Source organism: Puntigrus tetrazona, chromosome 8, assembly GCF_018831695.1.
Source record: "Puntigrus tetrazona isolate hp1 chromosome 8, ASM1883169v1, whole genome shotgun sequence".
Taxonomy (NCBI): domain Eukaryota; kingdom Metazoa; phylum Chordata; class Actinopteri; order Cypriniformes; family Cyprinidae; genus Puntigrus; species Puntigrus tetrazona.
In genome coordinates, this window is record NC_056706.1 from 10,467,711 (window position 1) to 10,492,947 (window position 25,237).

Below are 25,237 nucleotides of genomic sequence, written 5' to 3' on the forward strand. Positions count from 1 at the left end.
ATCACATACACTGAATCAATTATTGTATAAAACAAATATTTACAAACAATTTGTTTACTTTATTAAAGCTTTTATTCAAGATTCACCATACAGATATATAATTGGAAACATAAAATGATCTTTCTCTGCGTCAGAAACAGTATGTCCGCTCTGAATCTGCTGTGGTAACAAAGTAACTTTTAAAAACAGTTAAAAATAAACAACATGACGCTTATAGTTGTTACGTCTATCCATTTACATTCCTAGGATCTTAATTTTTAAATTTAAACATCTTTACAAACGATCCAAAAATGATATAATATATATAATCAGAATACAAACAAACCATATTATGTCGAAACGAAATGCTTTGTGTTTCGCTTTTTTTTTTCCTTGAACCCCAAAGTGATATAATAATAATCATGAATCCACAAAAGCAATTATTAGAAAAAAATTTGATATATCAAGGTTTATATTTAATAAAGTTAAAAAATTCTATCATAGTTATTATATATGATGACTTCAATATTAAAATATCAACTCTTGTCATTTTTGATACTGCATGGTTGTGACTTCATTAAATATTAACCTTTTGTATTTGTAAAATATTCATAACACCCATATGTCACTGGAAAACAACCTTGCTTTGATAATAGAGATTATTAAGTGTTGCTTTTAATAACACAAGTTTATTTCTATCTCTCTTCTGTCAAATACACTATTTTACATTTTAATTGCAGAGAAGACAGTAAGTGTAATAACTTAATTAATAATAATGACTCAATATAATAATAATAAACCTAAACTGAAGGGGGTAACTGTATTTAAATACATTATATTTCAGAACTAGATACATATGTTGGGACACGCTGTGTCACATATGTCATCATGAATCAACGATTTTTATAATGACATCAATACAAATATTTGTATTTTTAATTACAACAGATCAGCAACGCATTCTGAAATATCTAATATGTATCCTTTTTCGCACTAATTCGTATGTTTGAATATGAAAACGAAGGTCCGCAGACGAAGGTTGATTCATCCTCACCATCAGCTCAAGCGCTTCTCTCATTATTACATGCTTTCCAAACGTGAGCTTCTTCATTCCCAGCAGACCTCGTCTCGACTAATCAGAAGCGCCATCGCTCTCACTAGGAAATCCTCATTGAGAGCGTCGCTCAGAACAGAAGCAGAGCTAAACAGAGCAGGCGCAGCGCACGAGCGTCTCATGAAGTCAAGTTGACCGTCTGTGCGCCAGACCGAATTGGGGAACAGTATAGTTTCTCAGCTGTGAGAATATCGCTGTCTCGTGGGAAGAGATGATACTGTCTTCGGGACTGACATAACGGTTAAAGGTAATGCGTTTAATCGGCGTATTTTTGTTCTTATAGGCTTTTTATTGCCTTGTAAAAAATGCGTTACATAACGTGCGCCGGTGACCCCATTTCCAGCGTTTGTTTTTCTTTTTTAAAATGTTCAGATGTTTTCTTTCTATTTGTATCTATGCTGTTCCTTTGATTATAACATTTTGTTTTAAGAAACGTAGCGGGGGACCCAAAATGTATACATTAAATCTAACTACAATGTCTCGCCAGTTTCACCTACTTGAACTGACCTAATTTCTGCTGCAGGATGCTTTTAGTGTGTCTGTGGAGCACTGTCGCACGCTACTGTAAAATGTGTTTTAGTGTAAAACAAACGATGTATGCCCTATTTTAGTCAATAATATATTTATTTTTCTTACTAATATTAGATTTACCAGTTTTTTATGATTTCTTTGTCATGAATGGCAATTTGAGTACAGTTATGAAAATGACCTACCTTTACTATTAACTTCATCCTTTTTGGGATTGGTTTGTGGGTGCAGTTGGTAGCGCGTGCTTATTTTTTTGTACTATTGATAATCCATCTTAAATAGTAATATTATCTTTTAGACAAGATGTCAGGTGAATAAGGTACTTTTTTAAACATGTTTCCTGAAATGTTTTGTTTACATATGCAAGTGTTATATATAAAATGTTATATAAATCTATAGAATTATGTATGAAAAAAAACACTAAAAGATTTGAAAATATAAATTTAGTGTATGTAAGTGCTACTCAGGTAGAGATTTCTGGAATTTATTTTTTTTAAGAAATCACCCTTTAAACATGTGCCTTTAATATCTACAGACACAAACAAATAAAACTGTAATAAACATCCAGAATGTGTATTTTAGATTTTTTCTATCCATTAATGCTATGGAAGCAAAACGGCCTCAAAATGTTTACTTTGACAAATGTGTGAAAGACAAACAAAGGCTGTGACAGTCTAATAGGGGCTGGCGTTTATGACACACTTTTTAGGTAATGTATGATAAACAGATATTGCAGATATTGTAGTGGTACAGTAGTCCTGTAATATAAGCATGAGAACCATGTATTTTATAGTTTTCGTAGTTGTTTTCCAGCAAATTTTTACTTTAGTGTTCTTTAGTGTTAATACTTCCAGATATTATTAATGTGGGTTTGTTGGTTGTTGGTTGTTTTTTTGGGGGGTGAACTAGTGATGAGTGACCTTTAACAATTTTAACAACTTTAACAAATGCCGGACCAATCCCAAGTTGCTGGATCAATCCCAGCTAAAGGTGGCCTGCTGTAATTCCCAGGCACAGACAGTCGATAAGTTGCCTGAGAGACAGAGGCTTAACCTGGCATATAGATAAATCAAAATAAATCCTCTGCCTCCTTGAGACCACTTTGTTTGTCGAGCAGTGTTTAAGGAAATGTTCGTGATTGACAGGAAGGATTTTGTGAGTGTCACATCACTCACAAGAGACAGTATTGCATTGACACGCATGACAGAGTTATTCAGTCCAGTGTAGACGTCACAAATTCTGAGTCAGTCTGAGGAAAAGCCAAAAATTGAATGCCACAGAATGACTGCTCAGATGGACAGGTTTTAGGCCTGGATTTGGAGGATTCCTCAGCCATGAAGAGGAAACAGAAAAAAAAAAAACTATACCAAATGGTCTCTGAGCAAACGTTGAAAATGGCAACCCACTTTTACTGCCTCAGTGTAGGATGTTATGACGCCAATGTCTGCAAAATAAGAATGGAAAAGTCTCACAGCCTTAATGTAATTGCCTTTCTGTAATGTGCTGGAGATGGTCTTCCACTTGCTGTTTTTAAAGGCTTTTCATTTTATTGCTTATTATGTTGCTCTTTGAGACCGTATATGAAAACCGTGGCATCCTCTCCAATTAATCAGCAGTCTCTGGAATGAATGTATTTGATTTTTTTTTTTTTTTTTTTTTTTGGAAGGGTGACTCAGTGAACATGGCCCCAAATTCCATCCATTGGTTCCGGAAGGGCCTCCGTCTCATGACAACCCTGCACTTCAGGAGGCAGTACGTGGGGCAGACACTGTTCGATGTGTCTACTTCCTGGATCCCTGGTTCGCTGGGTCGTCTAACCTTGGGGTCAACAGGTGGAGGTGGGTGCAGTTGTTTTAGCAACAAAAGAAGGTATAACTTCGTCCCATCAAGCAAGTCTGTTAGTTTTGAGCATAAGAAAATCATATGCTTTGACTTTATGCATATTTTTTAATATGACCGCTAAACAGTACAAACACGGTCAATATTTAATACAAAACTAACATAAAAAACTATCTCTATCTAGGTGTTATTGTGTGATGCGTTATGCAACTTGAAAAACCTTGACATATATAACAATTACAACTGATCTCCCAATCTTATGTCACTTTATGTTGTTTACATTTGACTGAGGTTCAGAAACTGATATTGAGGTCATGCTGTTGGAAAAAAATCAAAGCGTTTATATATTTGTGTACATCCTGTTCCAATGAAAATGAACCCTATTGTTGCTTAAACCTGTAATACGAGTTGACACAATTTGATGACCATATAAGCAGGCTATTGAATATACTATTACAGTTGTTCCAACTCTAAAAAAGAAAGGGCAAAGTCACAACATGTTGCTTTAATAAAAGGTTGAAAGCTTTTATTTTCGATGTTGTAAATTTTTTGCATAATTTTACAGTCTCATCCTGCCAGCAGTGGTCATAAAGCTGCAGTCTCATTATCAGCTGATGCAGCTTTATTTTTATAGATGTTATGATCTCAATGTTTCTTAAATTCTGAAAAAATGATTAGAAATATGAGTTCTTGTAGAAAGCATATTGTGTATCGCTTGGGCATGTGCAGTTCTTTGTGTGGTTAAAATGAAGAAACCCTCTATATTTTCACTAAAAGCATCTCAGAATTTCATCTCAGAATGGCATATGAGCACTGAGCAGTCAGATATGTCTTTGTGTTTCTATTTTAAACAACCGAATACCCACACATGAAGTAATCTGACCACATGGCCATGTATGCAGATCGATCCTGTGCCATAATAGTCAGTCAAGAGGAAAGTAGGCCAAGTCGCAGACCAGCAGATGCTTCGCTCTCAGAAGACAATCAGACAGTCTAGTCACAGAGCTTGTCATTCAACTCTCCTCATACTGAATGGTTACAGTGTGATCTGACTGAATGTTAAAGAGAGCTAATTATCCAGATTAAAAGATGAAGCACCTGTGACTGGATTTGTCATAGTCATCTGCAGTGTTCAGATGGCCTCTGCTGTCTTACTTAAAAACACCTGTTGAGCACCAAGTTTAGGTACTTTAATTCAGGGAGATTGCAGGTCACGTTGTGTTGTCTGCTCTAAATCGCCTTTAAAAATAGGGTGTAAAGGAGTAATCTGTTGATTCTTTGTCTTCAGTGCTGTCATGCACACTACACTGCATAATTACATCCTCAAGAGAGACATGTTACTTCATGTTGGTCAGTATATATTTGGACACAGGTAAAATTTTTATTTTTTTAGCTGCTGTCAAAACCGTATTGAAATTGCAGTTATATAAAGGATGATCTATGATCACTATGATCTTTAATTTGAGAGGAAAGGTTAAGAAATTACTGCTCTTTAATATGTACCTCCTCCCTTCAGAGGGAGCATAAGTAATTGGATAGTTACATTAAAAGCTGTGTCATGGGCACAGTGTGGGTTATTTCTTGATTTTTCAAGAACATTTTTTTTGGAGGTGCCATTTACAACTGGATGCTGTTGCTGATAGCAGGAATATTAGGAGTTGCCAAATTAAGAGGTACGTTCTGAGGGAAAAAATGCACTGGGGATCTCAGCAACATAAAAAGCCGTAGACATCCACAGAGGACAACAGTGATGATTAATCAGAGGATCCTCTCCATGGTAAAGGAAAAACTCTTTCACAACATCCAGCTAAGTGAAGAACACTCTCCAGGAGGTATGTGTGTCACTGTCAAGTCTAAAATCAAGAGAAGATTTCACCAGATCAAATGCAGAATATTAACCACAAGGTGCAAACAAGGCCAGTTTTAGCCAAAAAACATCTAAAAATGCCAGACCTCTTTGGAAAAGCATTCTTTGGTTGCCTGGAATTAAGATCAACTTGTAGCAGAACAATGGGAAGAAAAAAGTACGGAGAAGGCTTGAAACAGCTCATGATCCAGAGCATACAGCGTCACCTGTGAAACATGGTGGGTCAGTGTGATGGCATGAGTATGAATGGCTTTCAGTGGCACTGGCTTACTGGTGTTTAGTGAACTAACTGAAGTCAGCTGCAGTAAAAGCCTGGCAAAGCATCACAAAGGAGGAAACATTGGTGATGTCCATGAGTTCCAAACGCGTAAGGCAGTTATTGACTGCAAATAATTCTCAACAAAATATTAAAACTGAACATTTTATTTAGGATTATTTATTTGTCCAATTGCATTTGAGCTCCTGAAAATGATTGTAAGTTCTTAAGTATTTTATGTTATATATTTGTTCAACCCCTTGAATTAAAGCTTAAAACCTGCACTGAAATTTGTTTCATTTTAATTCTATTCTGGTGGCATACAGAGACAAAATTAGGAAAATTATTTCAGTGTCCAAATAGATAACTCTCTACTATCTCTTGAAATTTCAGCTTTGCCATCACAAGAACAAAGTACTTTTAAATATATTATATATTAAAATAGAAAAGTGATTTTAAAACATATTTTACTGTATTTTTGATTAAATTAAGCCTTGATACATTCAATCAGTTAGTAATTCATAAATATGTAGTAATTCATTTAGTAATTGAACCCATGATTATGGAACAGGAATTTTACTCTCTGAGGAATGTGTGAAACATATCTAATTTGTTTGCTTTTGCTGAACTTCAGCACTTTATCTACCTTAACGGATGAGGCATATGTACCTGGTTAGTTATCCATTTTGTGTGGCAACTGATTGCATGAACTGTAGGCCATAACTTGTAATCTTAGTTTCCTAGATGCTAGACGGATAGTTATTCACTAGGTGTCATGGCCAGAAAAAAATTAATTCTAGACTTAATTTTAAAATGCAGAACCTTTTATTGTCTCGCAACAAAAAAACGTGATCCTTTGGAAAGGGAAAACAAGCATAAGTATGCTTTTTTTCCTCAGTCTAGGTGCTGAGAGAGTGTTGTTGTGGTTGAAAAGAGGTCACTGGGCTAATTTTATGCCCTCCAGTGGTGGAGCCCATGCGCACTGCAAATCTAGGCCAGGCCAGTTACATAAGGAATGATGTATGACAAGGCAGACTTCTGAAAATTAGGTTTGAGTTTCCCCAGCAGCTATTAGTTTTTGTTCTGTCTCATTCTTTTGGATTTCATGAATGGAAGTGACTATGTGTGTGTGTTTGTGTGTTTGTGTGTTTGTGTGTGTGTGTGTGTGTGTTTGTGTGTGTGTGTGTGTGTGTGTGTGTGTGTTCGTGTTCAAATGTGTTTGCTGGTGGAGTTTGTGCAGTTACTGTATGTGTGAGAGTGTGCCGGCCGGTCAGCCAGTATCTGGAGCATAGGGAGCTTTGTCCCTGTCTGGTCTCTAATCAGGGCTTTGGTAGCAGACAGTCTGACTTTGGGCTCAGTCAGTATGTAGGACCAAATAACAGACACAGGTAGAAGGTCGGACGGGCCTGTCAGATAAATACTATAACCTCATTAATGAAAGAACAAAGTGTACAGGAAGCCTAGCGTGACAGTGGGTCTGTCGGTAACTTCTGTTTTGTCTGCTCTTTGCTCATATTTAGTATGCAAAATAGTTACTGATCTGGTACAAAGGGTTATGCTTTTACAGAGAACGTTTCTGAATCTCTGGAGGAAGATTAATAGTACTCTAAAGTTAAAACATCACTTTTTTAATGCAACAAGGACTGTCACAGTGACAAAATATATTCCTTTATGTAAAAAGTTAAATATTATCTTTAAATGAAATATCGAAAACTCCAGATGGGTTTTTTTTAATCATTTTAATTAAAATAAAGTTAAAATATGGCTTTTTTGAATTATTTGAAAACAAAAATGCTCTGACCTCTTTATTCAAATTCAACAAGTGTCATATGTTGATTTATTCATGCAGCTGTGTTTTTCTGTAAAGGCTGTAGTACTTAAAGGGCCTTCAGCTGGTAAGGCAGATGTGTAGAGAGGAAATAGCAGTTAAGCTCCTAATGTTTTAAACGGGTCATGAATGAACAGATTTGTGAATGGAAACTCGGAGCATCTGTAGGTCTGAGGGACAGCTTGCAGAACAGGTAAAGCCTCAGGGCTTTGCTTTAGATCAGTAGTTCTCAAACTTTTTTAGGCCATGTACCTGGTCAAGTCAAATCAGGACATCTGAGAACCATCTTGATCTCTAAACTAATCTGTACCATTTTTAAAGTGTTCACTATTTTGGAAGCTGAAACAGTGTAGACGTTTTTAAAATGTTTAAAAGTACTTTTATAAACAAACTGTCTTATTGGTATATTTGACTCTTGTTATAATCAGTCTATTAGATGTGGTTGTGCCTGTATGGTGAAAAACAAAAAAAATTATAAATACCTATATTGGGATTGGTCCATTAATCTCGAACTAACCTCTTCTTTTTACTGCAGAATTATTATTTAAATATTTAAAAACACTTAATAATAATGTTTTTTTTTTATTCCTAACAGATTTCTCCTGCAGTGCCTGGATGATCTTGATTCCAATCTAAGAAAACTCAATTCCCGCTTTTTGTCATCCGAGGACAACCAGCCAATGTTTTTCCACGCCTTTTCAAGGTATTATTATTTAAAACATCTCTAATATTCACTATATTATCTCTTAAGTTGGTGAATATGGTGAAGAATTTAATTGATTGATCTAATTTCATGTGAAAGCCACAAATTTCAATTATTGTAACACATTTGAGTAACTTATATAGTGTTTAAAATCTTTTCCTGCAGGAATGGAAAATATCCAGGTTGACCTTTGAGTATGACTCCGAACCGTTTGGAAAGGAGAGGGATGCAGCTATTAAAAAGCTTGCGATGGAGGCCGGGGTTGAAGTCATAGTCAAGATCTCACATACCCTATACAACCTTGATAAGTAAGAGCTCATTTCCTTAAAATTTAAAAAGTGACATTTTAACTGTTTCATCCTACTAGCCTGACACAGTGACTTTTGTTCAACTGAACGACATTCCAGGAGGCTTGCGGCAACATGTTCAATATTTATGTTTAAAAATGAAAGGCTTCCGCTTTATTCACCTCCGTCTGTTTAATATCTAATGTCAGCTACACTTTAGTTCTTCTTCTTTTTTTTTTTACGTTAACTTCTTTAAAGAACAACTAGAAATCACTGTCTCGTTGCTATCTCAAATAAGAGTTTTAAAGCTTGTGAAGTGTACATGTGGGAAGGATGGTGGCAAACACATGCTGACACTTCACATCATTTCAGGATCATTGAACTAAATGGTGGTCAGCCTCCGCTCACTTACAAACGGTTCCAGACTCTAATCAGCCGAATGGACCCACCAGAGATGCCAGTGGAAACCCTCTCCAATACTATTATGGGCTGCTGCGTCACACCTGTCTCTGAAGACCATGGGGACAAATATGGTGTGCCCTCACTGGAAGAACTAGGTGAGCTGAAAAGAGCCTTTCTATTGAGTTTAAAGGAATAGTTCACCCAAAAACGAATTTCTTGTTTTTCATAATTGAAAATATGCTTAATAATGTTGGTAACCAATCAGCAGCTATTATAATTTTTTCACACTATGGAAGTCAATGGCTACTGGCAGCTATTTGGTTGCTATTCTACAAAATGTCTTCTTTTGTGTCTAACAGAAGGAACCCATACAGATTTCTCACTTGAGATTGAGTAAATGATGTTAAGCAGACTTATCCATCGCTATCCATCTCGTGTGACCTAAAACTAATACATGCGTTTAGTAAACTGCAATACAGCAACCTACCAAGTTGTGCAAGATTAGAATTGTTATTTTAACCTACATTATTTCAGGATTTGACATCGAGGACTACCTTCTGCTGTCTGGCCAGGAGGTGAAACGGAGGCTTTAACAAGGATTGAAAGGCATCTGGAGCGAAAGGTGTGATCATATATAGATCAGTGGTCTTGAGCTCAGATTATCTGTGGCCATATGCCTTAAGGTGTTTAAGAGCTAAAACAAATACAGCAGAAAGTGTGGTTACAATCATGATTTTCCTGCACTGTGCAGTTGTCCCCTTTTGCAGTTACTAATGCATTGATGGACCTGATACAATAACAATATTTACAAGAAGTATAAAAAATTTAAGGAAAATTGTAACCCAACACGTACTTCATAATGTGTTCATTAATAGCACAACACACTTTACCTTTTCCTTCCTAAATGTTTTTGTAGGCATGGGTTGCAAATTTTGAAAGACCCAGAATGAATGCCAACTCTTTGCTAGCCAGTCCGACTGGCTTGAGTCCCTACCTCCGTTTCGGCTGCCTCTCCTGCCGCCTCTTCTATTTCAAACTTACAGACCTCTACAGGAAGGTAAGTGACATGCCTTTTCCATTTATAAACCTAGTATACTGACGCCTTTGACTTTTTTTTTACTTTTGATTGTGAGTGGGCAGTAATGCTATATATTGCATCTTATATAATTATACAGTTTACTGAGAATTTGGCTAAGAGGGTCTACATGTAAATTTTTATATATATATAATTGCATTGTAAAATTGAGATGTTTTATCTTGCCATGAATATAGCTATTGTTGCTGGCATGTTGTTAAGTCATAAATAATCTGTTTAAAAATTTCCTGCAGGTAAAGAAAAACAGCACTCCTCCACTCTCCCTCTATGGTCAGCTGCTGTGGAGGGAATTTTTCTACACTGCCGCCACCACCAACCCACGATTTGATAAGATGGAAGGTAACCCGATCTGTGTGCGCATCCCTTGGGACAAAAACCAGAGGCTTTGGCCAAATGGGCTGAAGCTAAGACAGGTTTTCCATGGATTGATGCCATTATGACCCAGCTGAGGCAGGAGGGCTGGATCCACCACCTGGCCCGTCATGCTGTCGCTTGTTTTCTCACTCGTGGAGACCTGTGGATCAGTTGGGAAGAGGGCATGAAGGTGCATCTCTTTCACATAGCACATTTTTTTTTCCTTTTGTTTTGGTAGAGCTGAGTTTTTTAAATTTGACATTCAGGAGATCCAAGTGATATTAAGGGAAAATAATGTGAGGGGAAAAAATGATAAATACAGCATTGCAAAATGTTGTCAATCTAAATGACAAATTACTTATCTCAGTACAGATGAATAGCCATTTACACATGCAACCCGTATTCAGCCACACCATTTTGGGTTAAAACTGTTGATCTACGCTGCACCTTCAGTGGGTTGCAGCGCGTGGGCCAGTAGAGTTGCACAGTACCACTGCAGTTAATGGCGATGATGCAGTGTAGTCTGCTTTTTGTTCTCAGAACAATACTTTGAATGCATGAAGAGCATGTTTATTAGAACTGTATATGAATTTATGAAGGATGAATTTAAAAATGGCACTTCATATCAGAAAAGTTGCTGGCCTCTGTTATTGGAGAATATAAAAATTTGATGGATGGATAGATTTTAGTTTAAAGTCCTTGAGTGTTAAGGACACACAAGCAGTGACAATGGAGTGACTACTTTTTAAAAATTTTATTTCCCTGAATTTCTCCATTAAAAATTTGAAAATGCTTAGTCATGGAAAGACTGACTACAAAACTGCAGTTTGTTTTCAATACGAAATAACCACCATCTCTGACTGGTTGGAAAATAATGGTAGTCATGATTGACAGGTGTTGAGGAATGGATGCTGACTGGAGTGTAAATGCAGGCAGCTGGATGTGGCTCTCCTGTAGCTCTTTCTTTCAACAGTTCTTTCATTGCTACTGTCCAGTGGGTTTCGCAGGGCGCACCGACCCTAACGGCGATTTCATTAGGTTGGTAACTACTAAAAATCTTGATTTCACTGAATAGACCATTGTTTAAAAGCTAGAATGCATTAAAGATTAACAACACAGAAGGACAGCTTAACAGAATGAGGAAACATTTGTTAAAGTAACTCCATTAAAAGAATGTAAGGAATTTTGGAATTTAGAAGTGTATTTAATACATTTAGACATAACCTTTCTTGTACTGTATTGCAGCATTTGATTTACATATTTATAGAAAAGTATCAGTTGAGGTCTAGACATGAATTAGTCAAAAAAGCAAGTAGTCTATATGTGTTCTAACTTTTCCATCTAAGGCCTTGCAGTTCCAGACTTTTGGTACTCCAACACATTGTCTTCATTATAGGCCCCCTAAAGGAACAGATGGTCTGCTTGTAAACATTGTTGTCATCGTATTTTTCTATAGCTCATACACACGTTAGCCCAATGCTTGTATGTTTTTGTGTTTCTGTGTGGTCGTCTCATGGATTGGGTGAAAAGTTCAGCTTTCCCTTTCCCCTTTGTGAATTGTGGTTGATTGCTTTTAAGACGAAAGCCATTCTTAGCCAAAGCATTTGGAAACCTGTTAGCTGTGAATGTGGTTGAAGCTCGATGCTTTATCAGCGGGAAATGCAGTAGCCTGTTCTTTAGCTCGGTAGCATCTCGTTTCATCAAAAGGGATTTTAACCGCTTGGTAGGGAAATACATACGAAGCCTGGCCTGTTTTCAATGTATAGAGAGCCACATTGCATTCCCAAGAGAGCATGATGGGAGGTGGGGCCCAAAGCCAGAGCCCAATGACTTCATTCTAGCTCTGGACAACTCCTCCTTATCAGACTCTTTTTGAAATGTTTAGCGGTCCTCTAGGCATTGAATGCAGCCCTGCCTGTGCAAGAGAACGAGAGTCCATGGCCTTCAGCGTAACCCTGTCCCCAACACAGCCACTCACGGTTCGTATGCCACCTAGTAATTTCTTGTATAACGTGTTTCTGGCGCTTGCTTGTTCAGGCAGGATGTGACTGTTCCTGGCAAAAGGGTTCTGGTCTCTTTTAGTGAAACAGGGGGCCGCCCAGCAGCAGAGGACAGTATACTGCGTTTTCTCCTTTGGCGGCTAGCAGGTTTCTCTGCCTTGGCTTGGGATCACTGTCGTCTCAAAAGCGATCAGTGGCAGTGCGAGGGGCAGGGCGAACCTGAACCTCTCACTCAGCCCTGAGTTTCGATTTGTTGAAGCGGGTGGGATGGGGTTGTGGGAGGGTGCTATGTCTTTGGATCTGGAGGGATTGGGAGGGCCTGGTCACTGCCTCTGCTTTCTAATGCGTGTTGTAGTAGGAATCTCCGTAGTGTCTCAGCACAGGCGGGACCTGTTGTCCTGTTTAAACTGCGTCCGCCTGTCTGCGAGCCGTGCCTCCTGCAGCCCTCCGTCCCCACGCTCTGGTAAGGTGGAGCACCTTAGGTAGGTGGCCTTTTCTGTCCCTGGGACCTGGAGGAGAGACATAAGTCCAGATTTCAGTAGAGCTTGAATTTTTCAGTTCTTTTGCATTTGTTATTTTGTTGTTGTTGTTGTTATGGTGGTGTGCTGACCGTATATATACAGTATACATTCACAATTACAATATTGCACAGTTAAATGTGTGACAATCCCTGTAAATTAATCGCTAACACAAGCTGCTTGCTGTAATCCGAGAAGCTCTGTTGTTCTTTTTGTACCTGCTTGTTCAAACATGGGAATCCAATAACCATCTCGCATAACCTTCCTCATGTTTGTGATAAGACTGTGGTTTAATCTTTCTTTGTTCTTTCAGACGATATTTACCTATTCTCCGAGGTTTCCCTGCCAAATACATCTACGACCCATGGAACGCCCCAGACTCTGTGCAAGCCGCTGCAAAGTGCATCATTGGTGTCCATTACCCAAAACCAATGGTGAACCACGCTGAAGCGAGCCGCCTCAACATCGAGAGGATGAAGCAGATCTACCAACAGCTTTCACGCTACAGAGGACTTGGCAAGAATTTCTTCTTTTAGCAAGCAACTATTTAGCTTAGAACTATTTAGCTATCATGTTTAGCAGTGAAAAGAAGACCCCCCATTCAGTTGATGAAGAGTAAAATTTTCAGAAGTTTGAGTAAATGCTTAAATGGTACATTGTAGCAGTACAAGTAATTCTACATTCTATTTCACCAGGACTTCTGGCCTCCGTACCATCCACACACAATGGGAATGGGAATGGGATGGCCTATTCCCCAGGGGAACAGCAGTCCGGGACCAATACACCAAGTGAATATCATTTTTTTCCCCTCATTATTTGATAGTGCAGACTTCTATTACTTTAAGTCTGACAGCGTTTTGTTTCTCTTGGATGTTTTAAGAAGGCTAATAAATAAAGGTCAACTTTTGGGCTTATTTTAAAAACAGTAATATTTTTGAAGGATAGTTTAATGACAGATTAATGACAGAATTTTCATTTTTGGGCAAACTATCCCTTTAATAACTGAAGACAAAATAAAGAATAATATAATAAATACATGTAAAAGTTAAAGAAAAATAAATAAAATATGAAATAAAAATTTATATCATGACCCCAAATTAAGAATTAGTTCCCATGACGATTTGTGGTGATGTTTTATTAATTTGTTCCCTTATTTTAATAAAAGAATGGCCACATTGTTTAATTTAGCTAAAATCATAGTCATAATGTATAGTAATTAAAACCAGGCAATGTTTTACAGTTTACCTAAAACAACGGAATTAAGTTATGGGAATAATTCATGTTTGTTTTTGTTTTGGTTTATTTTTTTGCACGTGCATACTGATATGACTTAAATTGACTTTTTGACATCTTAAAAGCACCAGCCGTATCAGCCGGTTCCAGTGGTAACAGGAGTGGAAGTATTCTGCTGAACTTTGACAGTGAAGAGCATCAGGGACCAAGTGGAATTCAACAACAACAGCAGCAGCAATTAGGTGTTTAAAACTCTTTAATACTCAATAATATTTAATAGAATTAAAGGTGTCAGTAGTTGTTAGTTGCAAAATTAGCAGCATAAGATCTGCTTTCTCATGCAGTTTTTTTTTCTCTTGCTTGTTTTGCAGGATACCACCACATGCCTGACACGGGACACGGCAGTCGGCTTTACAAATGTAATGTCTCGCATGACATGGCAGGTCCACAACATTCAGGTAACGGAAATATGTAGTGCATTGTTACATGAGTATCATACAGTTAAAAAAGCTTTATTAAGGGAGCATGTTTATATATTCCTGTGTTTATACAATATTGTGCGTGGTGTTCAGCAGGACACCTGCTGCACTCAGGAGGAAGCGTGACAGGTAAGAGGGAGCGAGAGTCGGAAAGAGATCTTGACGGCGATGATGATACCCTCTCCACCTCTCACAAGTTACAACGGCAAATTGCAGAGGTCACGTCAGTTCATGCTACCAACGGGAACCAGTCGAGTATGGTAAATATAACTCGTTTCCATCCTCGCTTAAGTCTTAAGAATTCATGAATTGTATTAAGAATTGACGTTTTTCTGTTCTTTTTCCAGAAAAGTTAGATGGACATATCATGGTACTGAGCAGAAGCAGATTCAAAACAAGTGGAATGACTTTAAATCTGGTTTCCTTTAAACAACTCATGTTTGGGGATTGTTGTATTTTTAGTTTTTTTTTTTTTCAGCTGTTTTTCCCCATCTCTTTTCCTTTTTCTTACATGTTCAATTGATATAAATATTAACTGAGAATTTATTTTTATCGTTGAATGAAATTGAGTTGCTTTAAAAAGAAGTTAATGATTTCACATCCATTGACGGACAAAAACAGCCATAAAAAGATTTTTCCTCGGTAAACCCATTTCATTCTTTCTCTTTTGCCCATCTCTGCACAGTTTAGGGTTTTATTTACTGTCAAGTGATCCATACCGAGTAATATTTATCAGCTTTTACCAAGCACGATAAAGCTAAGCCTCATTGTACACTCATCGCAGCTAGGATTTGTGAGAATTTTTACAGTTTGTAAACCACAAACTACAACCATCACACAACACTTTTGTACATTTTTCTCCAACATTTTCTCATTGTACAATTTCACTGATTCTCCATAGAGTGGTGTACATGCCACTTTTTGTAAACAGAAAAATTTATACAGGTATATTTTATATATTGGTGTTTCGTTCTTTGCCAGTTCAATGTATTAGTGTTTACTCAGAAAATTCATAAATAAATAAATATAAAATTTACCAGCAGAGCTGACATTTTAAAATAGGGTTTGAAGATTTCTAGATTTTAAAATCATCTCCATAAAATGGTACCGCTTAACTGATTTTAAATCCATGTTTTTAACCTTCAACCCGTTTGTAAAATTGTTATCAGGGACAGAGCTGCGGAGGAATGCGGTTCTTGAATGTTTTTAAATGGGCTAGAATGGCCTGTTAAATGTATCTGTAGATTAGCTGCAGTATCTTCTTCATTGTCATGCTTGGCAGACACACACAGACAGCTGATCTTCACGGTCAGGCCTTAAACACTGATAAAAACGCCAACCTAAACTCTGCCAAAGCCAGGAAATGACACTGGAAAGAACATTTTCCTAGCTCATCATTGATCTCTACAGTACATCCATGAAATAAAGCTTTACGGATCTTTAAGAAGGAAATGTATGGAAATGAAGGCACCCTGTTGTATTTCTGACCCTTGAGACTTCTTAGCAGATTATACATGCATTTTCTATTTAAAAAAATCACGGATATTTTAAATAAATTCATCTGTTTGTGCATGTTCAGGTAAACAAGCAAGAGCATCATCTGCTAGTGTAAATCTTTACATCAGATTTTTACATTGTCTGACATTCCAGAAATACCCAAAACATTGACTCAATCACTTTTTTTTTTTTTTTTTTTTTGTCATAATAGATCATTAGGATTGTGCAAATATTTAGTCTCTGTATTTGACAACACATGCTTTATACCAAATGCCCCTACTGACCAAATATTTAATAGCTGTTGGTATTACACCAGATTGCCAAGAAATAATAGTAATAATAGTCATAGTAATATAAACATTGTAAAAGTACAAATATACGCCTCTTTGATCAATTAAATGAAATTGAAATTTGGCAATATGTGCTGTCTAAAGAAAAATCTCATTCTTAAAAAAAATTGATATTGTTTTTTTTTTTTTATTCAGTGCTGACGAATATCAGCCACAGCAACTGAGACTTCTGATGAATCCACTACAATGTTCACAGTATCACAAACACAGATGTTCTAATCACAAGTATTGTGCATAACTAGACCATGTATATAAAGATATGGGCCCTTGAGTTCATGTGTGGTTGTTTATCATGGTGATCTGGCAACCTCTTACTGAACTGGACTAAAGCTGTCGGGTCTGAATTTGTGTTTGTATAGCTGGATCTGCTTTGACACAGTGACATCTGTATTGCTTTTGCCGACCAGGAGAAGTGTTCAGTTCTAATGTGAATGTTTTGATATGACAATTGTAGAAACCTCAGTGCTTTTTGACTGTAATATCTCTGTGCTATTATAGTTTGTTTTTGTCACTGCGGAAGAAGTGAACCATTTCTGTTTTCTCCCCATTTGAATTGCTCGTTTGTTTGAATTTTGTTTTATTTCCTTTCTGTGAAATAAATGTGACGTCAAGTCTAAATCTTGTCCTTCAAGTCTGTAAACAGTTGTAAAAGTAAATCTGATTGAAACTGGATTCGTTTTTCTGAGTTTTTTTGGTGTGTGTGTCTCCAGAGTACACAGGACAAAATAAATAAATATATATAAATTGATCTTTTTTATTTAAAAAAGTAATAAAGAACAATAATAAAAGGAAAAATAAAGAAATTATTTTGTAACTGGTGTATCAAGTAAAACTTCAAAATCTTTCATTGTTTATTTTATATTGTTATATCATTTATTTGTATGTTTTTTTTAGGTTTAATCCTCCGTAAGTAACTTTTGTGGGGATGCAATGAGTATCTGTGACCGCTAGATGGCGGGGTTGATGCTTATATAAAGTGGCCATTGCAGGCTTGTCCCGTGCATAGCTGTGTTTATACAGAATTCCACATAGTTTTGTGAGACTTTATTTGTTTAGCTTTTCTAATAACACAAAGAAAGTGATGAAAACTAGATTTGAGCATTTTCTCCTCTCTTTTTCTCGAGCAGCAACTGCTATCGCTGTTCTGTGAATGTAGTTGCAAAACAGAACTTTATTAGTGCATTTGCCCGAAATGTCTTATGAATTTAAATTCAGCGCTGTTTCCGTTTCGAATTTTGGTTTCTCATAATTGTCTGTGGAGGCTGTGAGTTTCATTCACACAGCCCAATTTTGTTCTCTATCAGAGGCTTGGCACGCAACATGAAGGGGAAAAAAGGGTTGAGATGTCCTGGGCCCTCGAAAAACAGGGAAATTTGGCCTCCCCGGGAGCCACTGCAGCACCTACTCTTGTTTTTGTATTGCCGCGTGCCTTGAATACACAAGTGTGATAAAAAATGCAATGGAAAGCTTTTTTGCCATCTTTAAACTGACATGGTGATTTAGTGAATCCGAATGAAACTCACTAGCGTTTCCTGTTCTCTATTCGTGGTGGTCCGTGGCTCCAGTTGCGCTGCTTTCTGTGCCCAGGACCTCAGTCCAGACCCTGATTTGTATGTTAGTGTACTCAAGGGGCCAAAACTAGTTGCCAGAGCAACTGTGTTGAATCTCTCACGGACCCCCCCGTCCCCTTTCACCCTCTCTCAGCCTCCCCTCTCAGAACTCTGTGAAACAAAACAAACATTGTCCCTTAACAAGCCACGGAGAGACAGCGTTCTGTTCAGAAGTGCGGGACATTCAGGTCATATTAGTCCTTCCTCATTGAGTTTAGTCTGAGAATAAGAGAGTCCCCACATACAGGACACTAACTACTTTCTCACGTCTGCTGAGGGTGACTTGAAACGAACGAACCTCACCAGACTGTCATCTTGCCCAAGCCAAGATAGCACATAAAGGTGTACACAAATATTTGTTGAGTACATCCCTCGGAAAAGAAGAAGGCTAGAGTTCTGAGGCATAGGGTCTGTCTCTGTGTGATTTAGCCTATATGTGCACATTCAGAAAAATCACATTTTGATAGTAATTTGCAAAATCATTGGTTTGTTTTAAAATAGACATGCAATGTATATTTTTACAAATTTTAATAAAATATATTTTTAAATATATATTTTGGTGTTTACCCCCTGTATTCATCTATGCATCCCATATAATAATATTCTTATTATTTTAATCATTTGTTATTATATTATTATTTATTATATTACATAACCTACATATACAGTATATTCAGATGAAAAAAGTAATCCGATATATATATATATATATATATATATATATATATATATATATATATATATATATATATATATATATATATATAATTAAAATTATAATTTTATCACTTCAATGGTATTTTAATGGCTATTAATCCGTTATTGAAATTATTTGTTCAAGAATGTTATTTTCATGTTTAATTAATGAACCGAAACATTGGAGCTCTCTTCTTTCTTTAGCCCAGCTGACACACAGTCTTTGAGCACGATAATATAAATATATATATGTTGTAATGTCTGGCGTTTAAATAGCATAGGTTCATAATAAATGTACCGCATTAAATTCTAAAACTGTTAAGTGCTTTTGTGCAGACCAATTAATCACAACCAAATTTAAGCATGACGTCAAATATATGTTTGTCTACTGAGATCAGTAGCCTTCTCTTGTTCAAAAGGACATTGTCCTGGACATGACCTCAGTGAGAACTCATGACACTAAACAACAAATGTGAGCTGTCATGTATAACCGGACAATGAAATGGAGAAAATATGTATGCAATTGAATTAACGTTATGTAAATTACAATTGTACTTTCCAAATACAAATAAACGAACGTCAGAACTAGCTACCATAACCTCTCTTAATGTGTGCGTGTTTTATTAATTCCGTGATTTACTGTAGTATAGTCTAATGCTTCCTATCCTATTGGCATCGAGCGTTGTGAAGAGATTTGTTGATTTGTGGCACAAACTTCATTACAGAGAACAGAGCCTCGTCTGTTCTCCTGCAGTCATTATGGCCAGCGGAGCCCTCTCTTAAAGCCCTGCTCAATTCTCTAATGAGGCCATTCTCTACCTCTCTCACTTGTCTTCTGAATCTCTGACAGGCTCTGAGCGCAAGCCAAAACCACAAGACAGAAGAGGTCCAGCCCCTTCCCAACAACCCCTGCAGCAACACACATCTCAGTCTAACCCAAACATTTGTATCTTTGATTTAGTTTATTATGTTTTACGGCCCGCTGCATGTTACGCAATCAATCCGAAGATGAGTTTTTCAAGAGCCTATCTGGGAAAACGTATCTTTTATACGACTAATGACTCGGTGTCGGTGTCTAAACCAACTTCCATACACGCAACGGCAGACATGACAAGCGTACCAACGTTGTACTATTGACAAATTCTTTGATTCCTACATTGACAAGAAAAGGTGGCAAATCCAAGTGGGTTTTTGTTCACACTTGGCCGTTCTGGAAAAACACGTGAATTTTTAGACGGTATCTTGGCAACTCAGCGGTAGTCTGGCTATTGATATTCACAGTAGAAGCTTCCATCTCCTTTTCAGAACAATAGAAACCTTATGGGAATGAAGAAACCAAGTCCGCGAAGACAAATCTTCTCCCTCAGGCCCTGATGGACGTTTAGGAGATTAGTGCAGCTTTTGACACTATTTCTTGCCATTTCAAAAATGAACGAGACAACATTAATTATTTAAAGGCATTTATTGAATAGAGTTTTATCAACTGTTTATGGACTTTTAAAAGAATTTGCTTATGAAAGCAGCTATGTGCAAAAGTTACAATAGTCCCTTGAGGAGGTAAACCATTCAATTTGTCTTTTTTGTCCTACCGTACTACATGAAGGGGCTTGAAAAGCTAGTTTGCTCAAGGAGGTTGCTTTCAAAATAACCTATTTACATTCTAATACAGCTGAGTGCTTATATACAGAAGTTGACAATCAACGGTGTAGACGAATGTTCAGTGGTTATGAAAAAAGTGGCATTAATTAAAATTAGTGATAAATAACATTTGCCTGAGTAACAGACAAAAACATTTTTGTTTTGCAAGTTTTTCCTGTTATATGAACAAGATGATGTGTTATTTGTGATCTGGTAGTATTCACTGCGTTTCTGATCTCACAGAGCGTTTCGCTAAATATTTATACACTCTGAGCTATGTGTAAAATTCATAATTGTCTGTACAGAAAAGTAGAACTATGAATGTGGGACATCTGAAGTCAAAATTATACTGACTTGAGCGGAGACCCTGGTGATATATTAAGGGGATAGTTCACGCAAAAATCGAAATTCTGGCATCATTTACTCCCTCTAATGTTGTTCCAAACCTGTATGACTTCATTTCAAACACAAAAGAAGATATAATGAAGAACTGTGAAAGTCAATGGAGTGCAAAACAACACGGGACCCCATTGGCTTTCATGGTATGGGCATAAACGTTATGTGTTGTGTTCTACATATGACAAAAAGTCAATGGTTTGAAATGACATTAGGGTAGGTAAATTATTGGGTGAATTATCCTTTTAAGACGTTATAGGTACACTGAGCCATCCTGAGATATTATGGAATGAATCTTCAGATTTATGGCAAACTTTAGATCCTAAAAATCTTTTTTTCCCACAATGTTTGTACCAAAACCAAAATTGCAATTTTGGCCTCAGATTAGTCGAACAATGCTAACATGCTCCAACATAACGGTAAGAACTGCTCATGCAATGATGGCCACTTGTGGATAACGAGAAGAAGGTAGGTTGTAGGTTCCATGTCATCTCATGATGTCATCAACTGGGGACGGAATCGGCCTACTCAGCTGCCAATGGACAAGATGGTTGAACTGTCCTTGGCTTTGTCAAAAAAAATGGAGGACACATCATTGGTGGTCTTGAGCTTGCCTTCAGCGACATTTTGGGTGGATGAAGAGTTGCTCGGTTGGCATTCTTCACAGCAGCAGCAGCAACAGTCCATGAAGGCCTGGCCCAGAGACTTGCACAAGCAAAGCAGCAGCACTGGTGTCACGGATGACTTAAAGAACAGAAAGAACTGGTTTATGAGGGCCAGAAGAGAAGTCACCTCCTCGGACACCTGGATGGGAGCGTACGCCAAAGTCAGGTTGCAAACGTTCTCCGGCAGCGTGCAGACACCATAGACCACCGCCAGGGCCATGACAGTGCAGTTGAGCTGCCGTTCGATTTGCTGAGCGTGCTGAAGCTTTTGTTTTTTGGATGGAGATCGCTCCTCGGGCCGCTTGGGAGAACTTCCGCTCCCGCCGGATACATGGCAGGTGGCCAGTTGACAGAGCAAGGTGAAGACAACTGGTAGACAGAAGTAACAGCCGAAGTACCACCACATGCGTGCGTCGTGGTAGTTGATAACGAGAGAATAGATGGATTCGGGGAGATCTGGATATGGACTCATGATGCAGGTGTCCACTTGGTCACCCTGACCGGGGGGTGTCACCTGATGCAGCTGCCACAGGAGCAGCTCGGGAGCCGCCAGCACCATAGAGCCAATCCACACCACCGCCAGCTTGGCCAGGACCTTCTGACAGCGCTCAACTCGCCGGGCCTTTGGCATGGAGCTTGTGGCAGCGTGGAAGCGGTCAATGCCCAAAGCACACAGACTGAAGGTTGTCACGCCGAGAGAGGTTACCTGGAGGGTGTGCAAAACATCATTATTGCTAGAATATATTTTAGTCTTTTCATTATGCTTTTCATTAGATACAGTAAAAATAAATGATTAGATCTAGGGTGCAATTATATTAAAATTGTGGGCAAAATAGACAGCATTGCATTTAACGTAGCATTTATTTTATTAGGTTTATTTTTAGTCTTTTACAATAAAGATTCAGTTACAAAAGAAAACTAAACAAAAAATGCTACAAGTAAATTTAAGAATCACAACAGTATAATATAATGTATAAAAATGTATATTAATCTGAGACTTATAAATATAGGGAAATGCACAAGTAAATGGATCAATAATGATATTGGTAACATTGCCAAATTATATATAACCAATATGTGTCCCTCTTGATTGTCATAAATAGTAATCACAGATTTACATATAGTTTTTTAAGCATTTTAGTTGACTTCTACACGGGTGTTTATAATAGTTATTGGGTATAAATAGTTAAAACCATAAAATTAAAAGATTTTGTTACATGGTCTGTAGTGTTTGAAATCCAGAATACTGTGTTTGTCTGAATTAAAAAAAAAATAGTCACTGTTTAAACTGGTCACATTTTCAATATATTTTTCAGGTAATTTAGGCCGTGAAAAAATTGATCAAGATGAAATGTAAGCTTGACACTGTGCCTTAGAAAGGCCTCACCTCTATGTAAGGCACAACTCTGCAGGAGAAATCTCCCAGCAGCCTCTTATTGGTGAGTTCGTTAAAGACCACCACGGGCAGACAGAAGCACAGCACCAGAAAATCCCAAAAAGCCAGACTCGCAAGAAAGTAGTTCCACGCGCTCCTCATAAAGTAATTTTGCCACACGATGCACATTACTGCCAGATTACCCACGACGCCGAAGGCAAACACCACAAAAGCCAGAAAGAGAATCCCATAAGCGCTGTAAGAGCTGTCAGTGATGGGAAACAGAGGATTGTGGATTTTTGTGATGCTCCTTTTGGTCGGATCGCTATTAGGAACCTGTTCACCAGTCACATCAGTGCTGTTTCCAATTTCAGCCAGTGAGGAATTGGCCGACTCTGTGAAGGGCAAAGGACTTGTAGTTTGTGTGTCCACGGATCCTTTATCTTCATCTTCCACTTCGAGCAAATCTTGCAGTGTGCTTTCTTGTGAATCATGTTGATTGAAACTCTCCTCATCGGTAGGTGTTGTGTCTTGACTTCCTCTTTTTGCTCCTGAAGCACAAGCACTCAGAAGCAAAGCCAGTGTCATAAGATAAATCACTTTATAATCTTGTATCCCCATCTTCAAGGCAAAGTCCAGTAATTTACAAGGCAGAGGAAACTGCTTCAAAATAAGTAATTAAAAACAGACAGCGGGGGCTGAAGTAAAGACCCTGGTGAAGGCAAAGCTGCAGTTTGGGATCTGTTTTCTGCAGTCCTGTTGACCAGAGAGCAGCTCTCTTATCAAAGCTATGGATGGCTGCTCCCTCTCAATAGGGGTCTGTGGAGTCACACCCCCTTTTGCTGCTCTCCCTCACTGACTGATGGGTGTGATTGCCCTCTGCTGGCATTAAAATGCTGTTTTAAAGCACTATGATTTTCTATAAAATTCGTAGTTTTCAAGCTGTGGCGTATTAAATGAAACAAAATGCACAAATGTATTAACAATAAGAAGTTTGGAATAATTTGTAATACGATTTTTTAAATGTTTTTGAAAAAGATCTCTTACGCTCACAAAAGACTGAATATATTTTTATACTGCAATGTATTCCTGTAGTATCAGCATCCATTACTCCAGTCTTCAGTGTCATATGGTCCTTCAAAAATATGCCAATTCGGTGCTTAGTTAATAATTATTATCACGTTTTTTGTTGCATTTCAAGAAAGTTGCAAGTTCAAGAAGCTGGTTAGACAATCCTTTACAGATGACATGACTACTAGTTATCTAGATTAAAATGGGTTAGAAGAGTGGATGGCTTTCTTGAAAGATTAGATTGCGTCAGATTAGAATAGAATAAAAACATACATGTGAAAAAATACTCTCTATCTCTGTGTTTAATCGCAATCAGCGTCATTGAGCATGATAAGCAGAGTTTTCAATACAAGCTCTCTTTTTTGTATAAATACATTACCTTCGACTAAAAATTACTTCTTTTTTTTTTTGCTGCAGTTCCTGGCTTGGTCTGGGGAGGCCGCAGTTTTCAAAACAACAGAAATTGCAATGGCCTTTCACAGACCACGAGTATCAAAATGTGTGATGGATGTTTGACCGCAGTAAAATGCACTGTGTGTGCCCAAAAAGTGCAAGCTACACGCTTTCAGAATTCAGAAACTGTTTTGCGTATGCTTCTTAGTAAAGCAACACTAACAACTTAAGTGTGACATGCTGCTGTAGTGATTCAGAAATTTGTTTCTCCTCTCCCCTTTCTTTTTTTTCCATTATGTATTTGCGTGACATCATTCATTAATTTTTAAATATTCCCAATACTTAAATCCATTAGTTAACCAATGATATTCACATGCAGAAAGCTGAGTTTGTCAGTTCAAGATTATTTGCTCTAGACAGGCCTACAGTATATGACTTAAGATAAGCTGATGCCGCTAATATTATTCTTTGTGATATTTGTTCTTCATGGCTGCTCGGCCAATGGCTCTCACTGAAAACAGCTGTGTGTGTAATTGTGAATAATTTATTGTATACTGTATACATTGAGATACTCTGCATAAGTGTCCTCACACAGTTCTTTGCCCACTGTAGTCACAGCATACATGGCTGCTAAAATCTGACATGTGATGCATTATGGGCAGTAATGTTACGAAACAGGAAGGAGTGGAACATTTACACATTTTGTGTGGGCATGGGCGGTGGAAAGATTATCTATAGGGATGATATAATCTCTTGGCTCTACACTCACATGCATGCAAAGAGCACCTAACATTTTTAACAAAATGTCATAATTCCAACAAAAATCATAATTTCAAATATTAACATTCCATCTACATCAGAAAGAAACAGTTATGTGTGCACATAAACCATTCTACAACCAATTAAGATAAGAAAATATCATATATATATATGCATATAATGTATTTATATTGTCTTAATATTTAGCTACTGTTTAACTGAAATTGAATAATTTAAAATTAATTGATGTGTAAAACTGACTCTCTCAAAATATCGTAGACATATTCTTCATTGGAAAAGATTT

At 37.5% G+C, this 25,237-nt stretch overlaps 1 protein-coding gene and 1 pseudogene across 1 annotated transcript; one reads left to right on the forward strand and one right to left on the reverse strand.

The window, feature by feature from the left end:
• The first annotated feature begins 1,168 nt into the window (after positions 1–1,168).
• On the forward strand, positions 1,169–17,002 carry LOC122350690 (annotated as a pseudogene).
• A 3,077-nt stretch (positions 17,003–20,079) lies between these two features.
• LOC122349990 (G-protein coupled receptor 37-like 1) lies at positions 20,080–23,490 on the reverse strand. The gene is made up of 2 exons (XM_043246165.1): positions 22,723–23,490; positions 20,080–22,041 (listed from the first exon to the last, which is right to left on the reverse strand). Exons 1-2 carry the CDS (start codon positions 23,329–23,331, stop codon positions 21,199–21,201), a joined length of 1,452 nt encoding a protein of 483 aa, XP_043102100.1. The 5' UTR covers positions 23,332–23,490; the 3' UTR covers positions 20,080–21,198.
• Between the last annotated feature and the right edge of the window lie 1,747 nt (positions 23,491–25,237).

Coding starts and splice junctions, on each gene's coding strand:
- LOC122349990 (XM_043246165.1), bottom strand. CDS start 23,331: ATGGGGATACAAGATTATAAAGTGATTTATCTTATGACACTGGCTTTG. Junction 22,042..22,722: donor GAGTTGTGCCTTACATAGAG/GTGAGGCCTTTC, acceptor CACACCCTCCAG/GTAACCTCTCTCGGCGTGAC.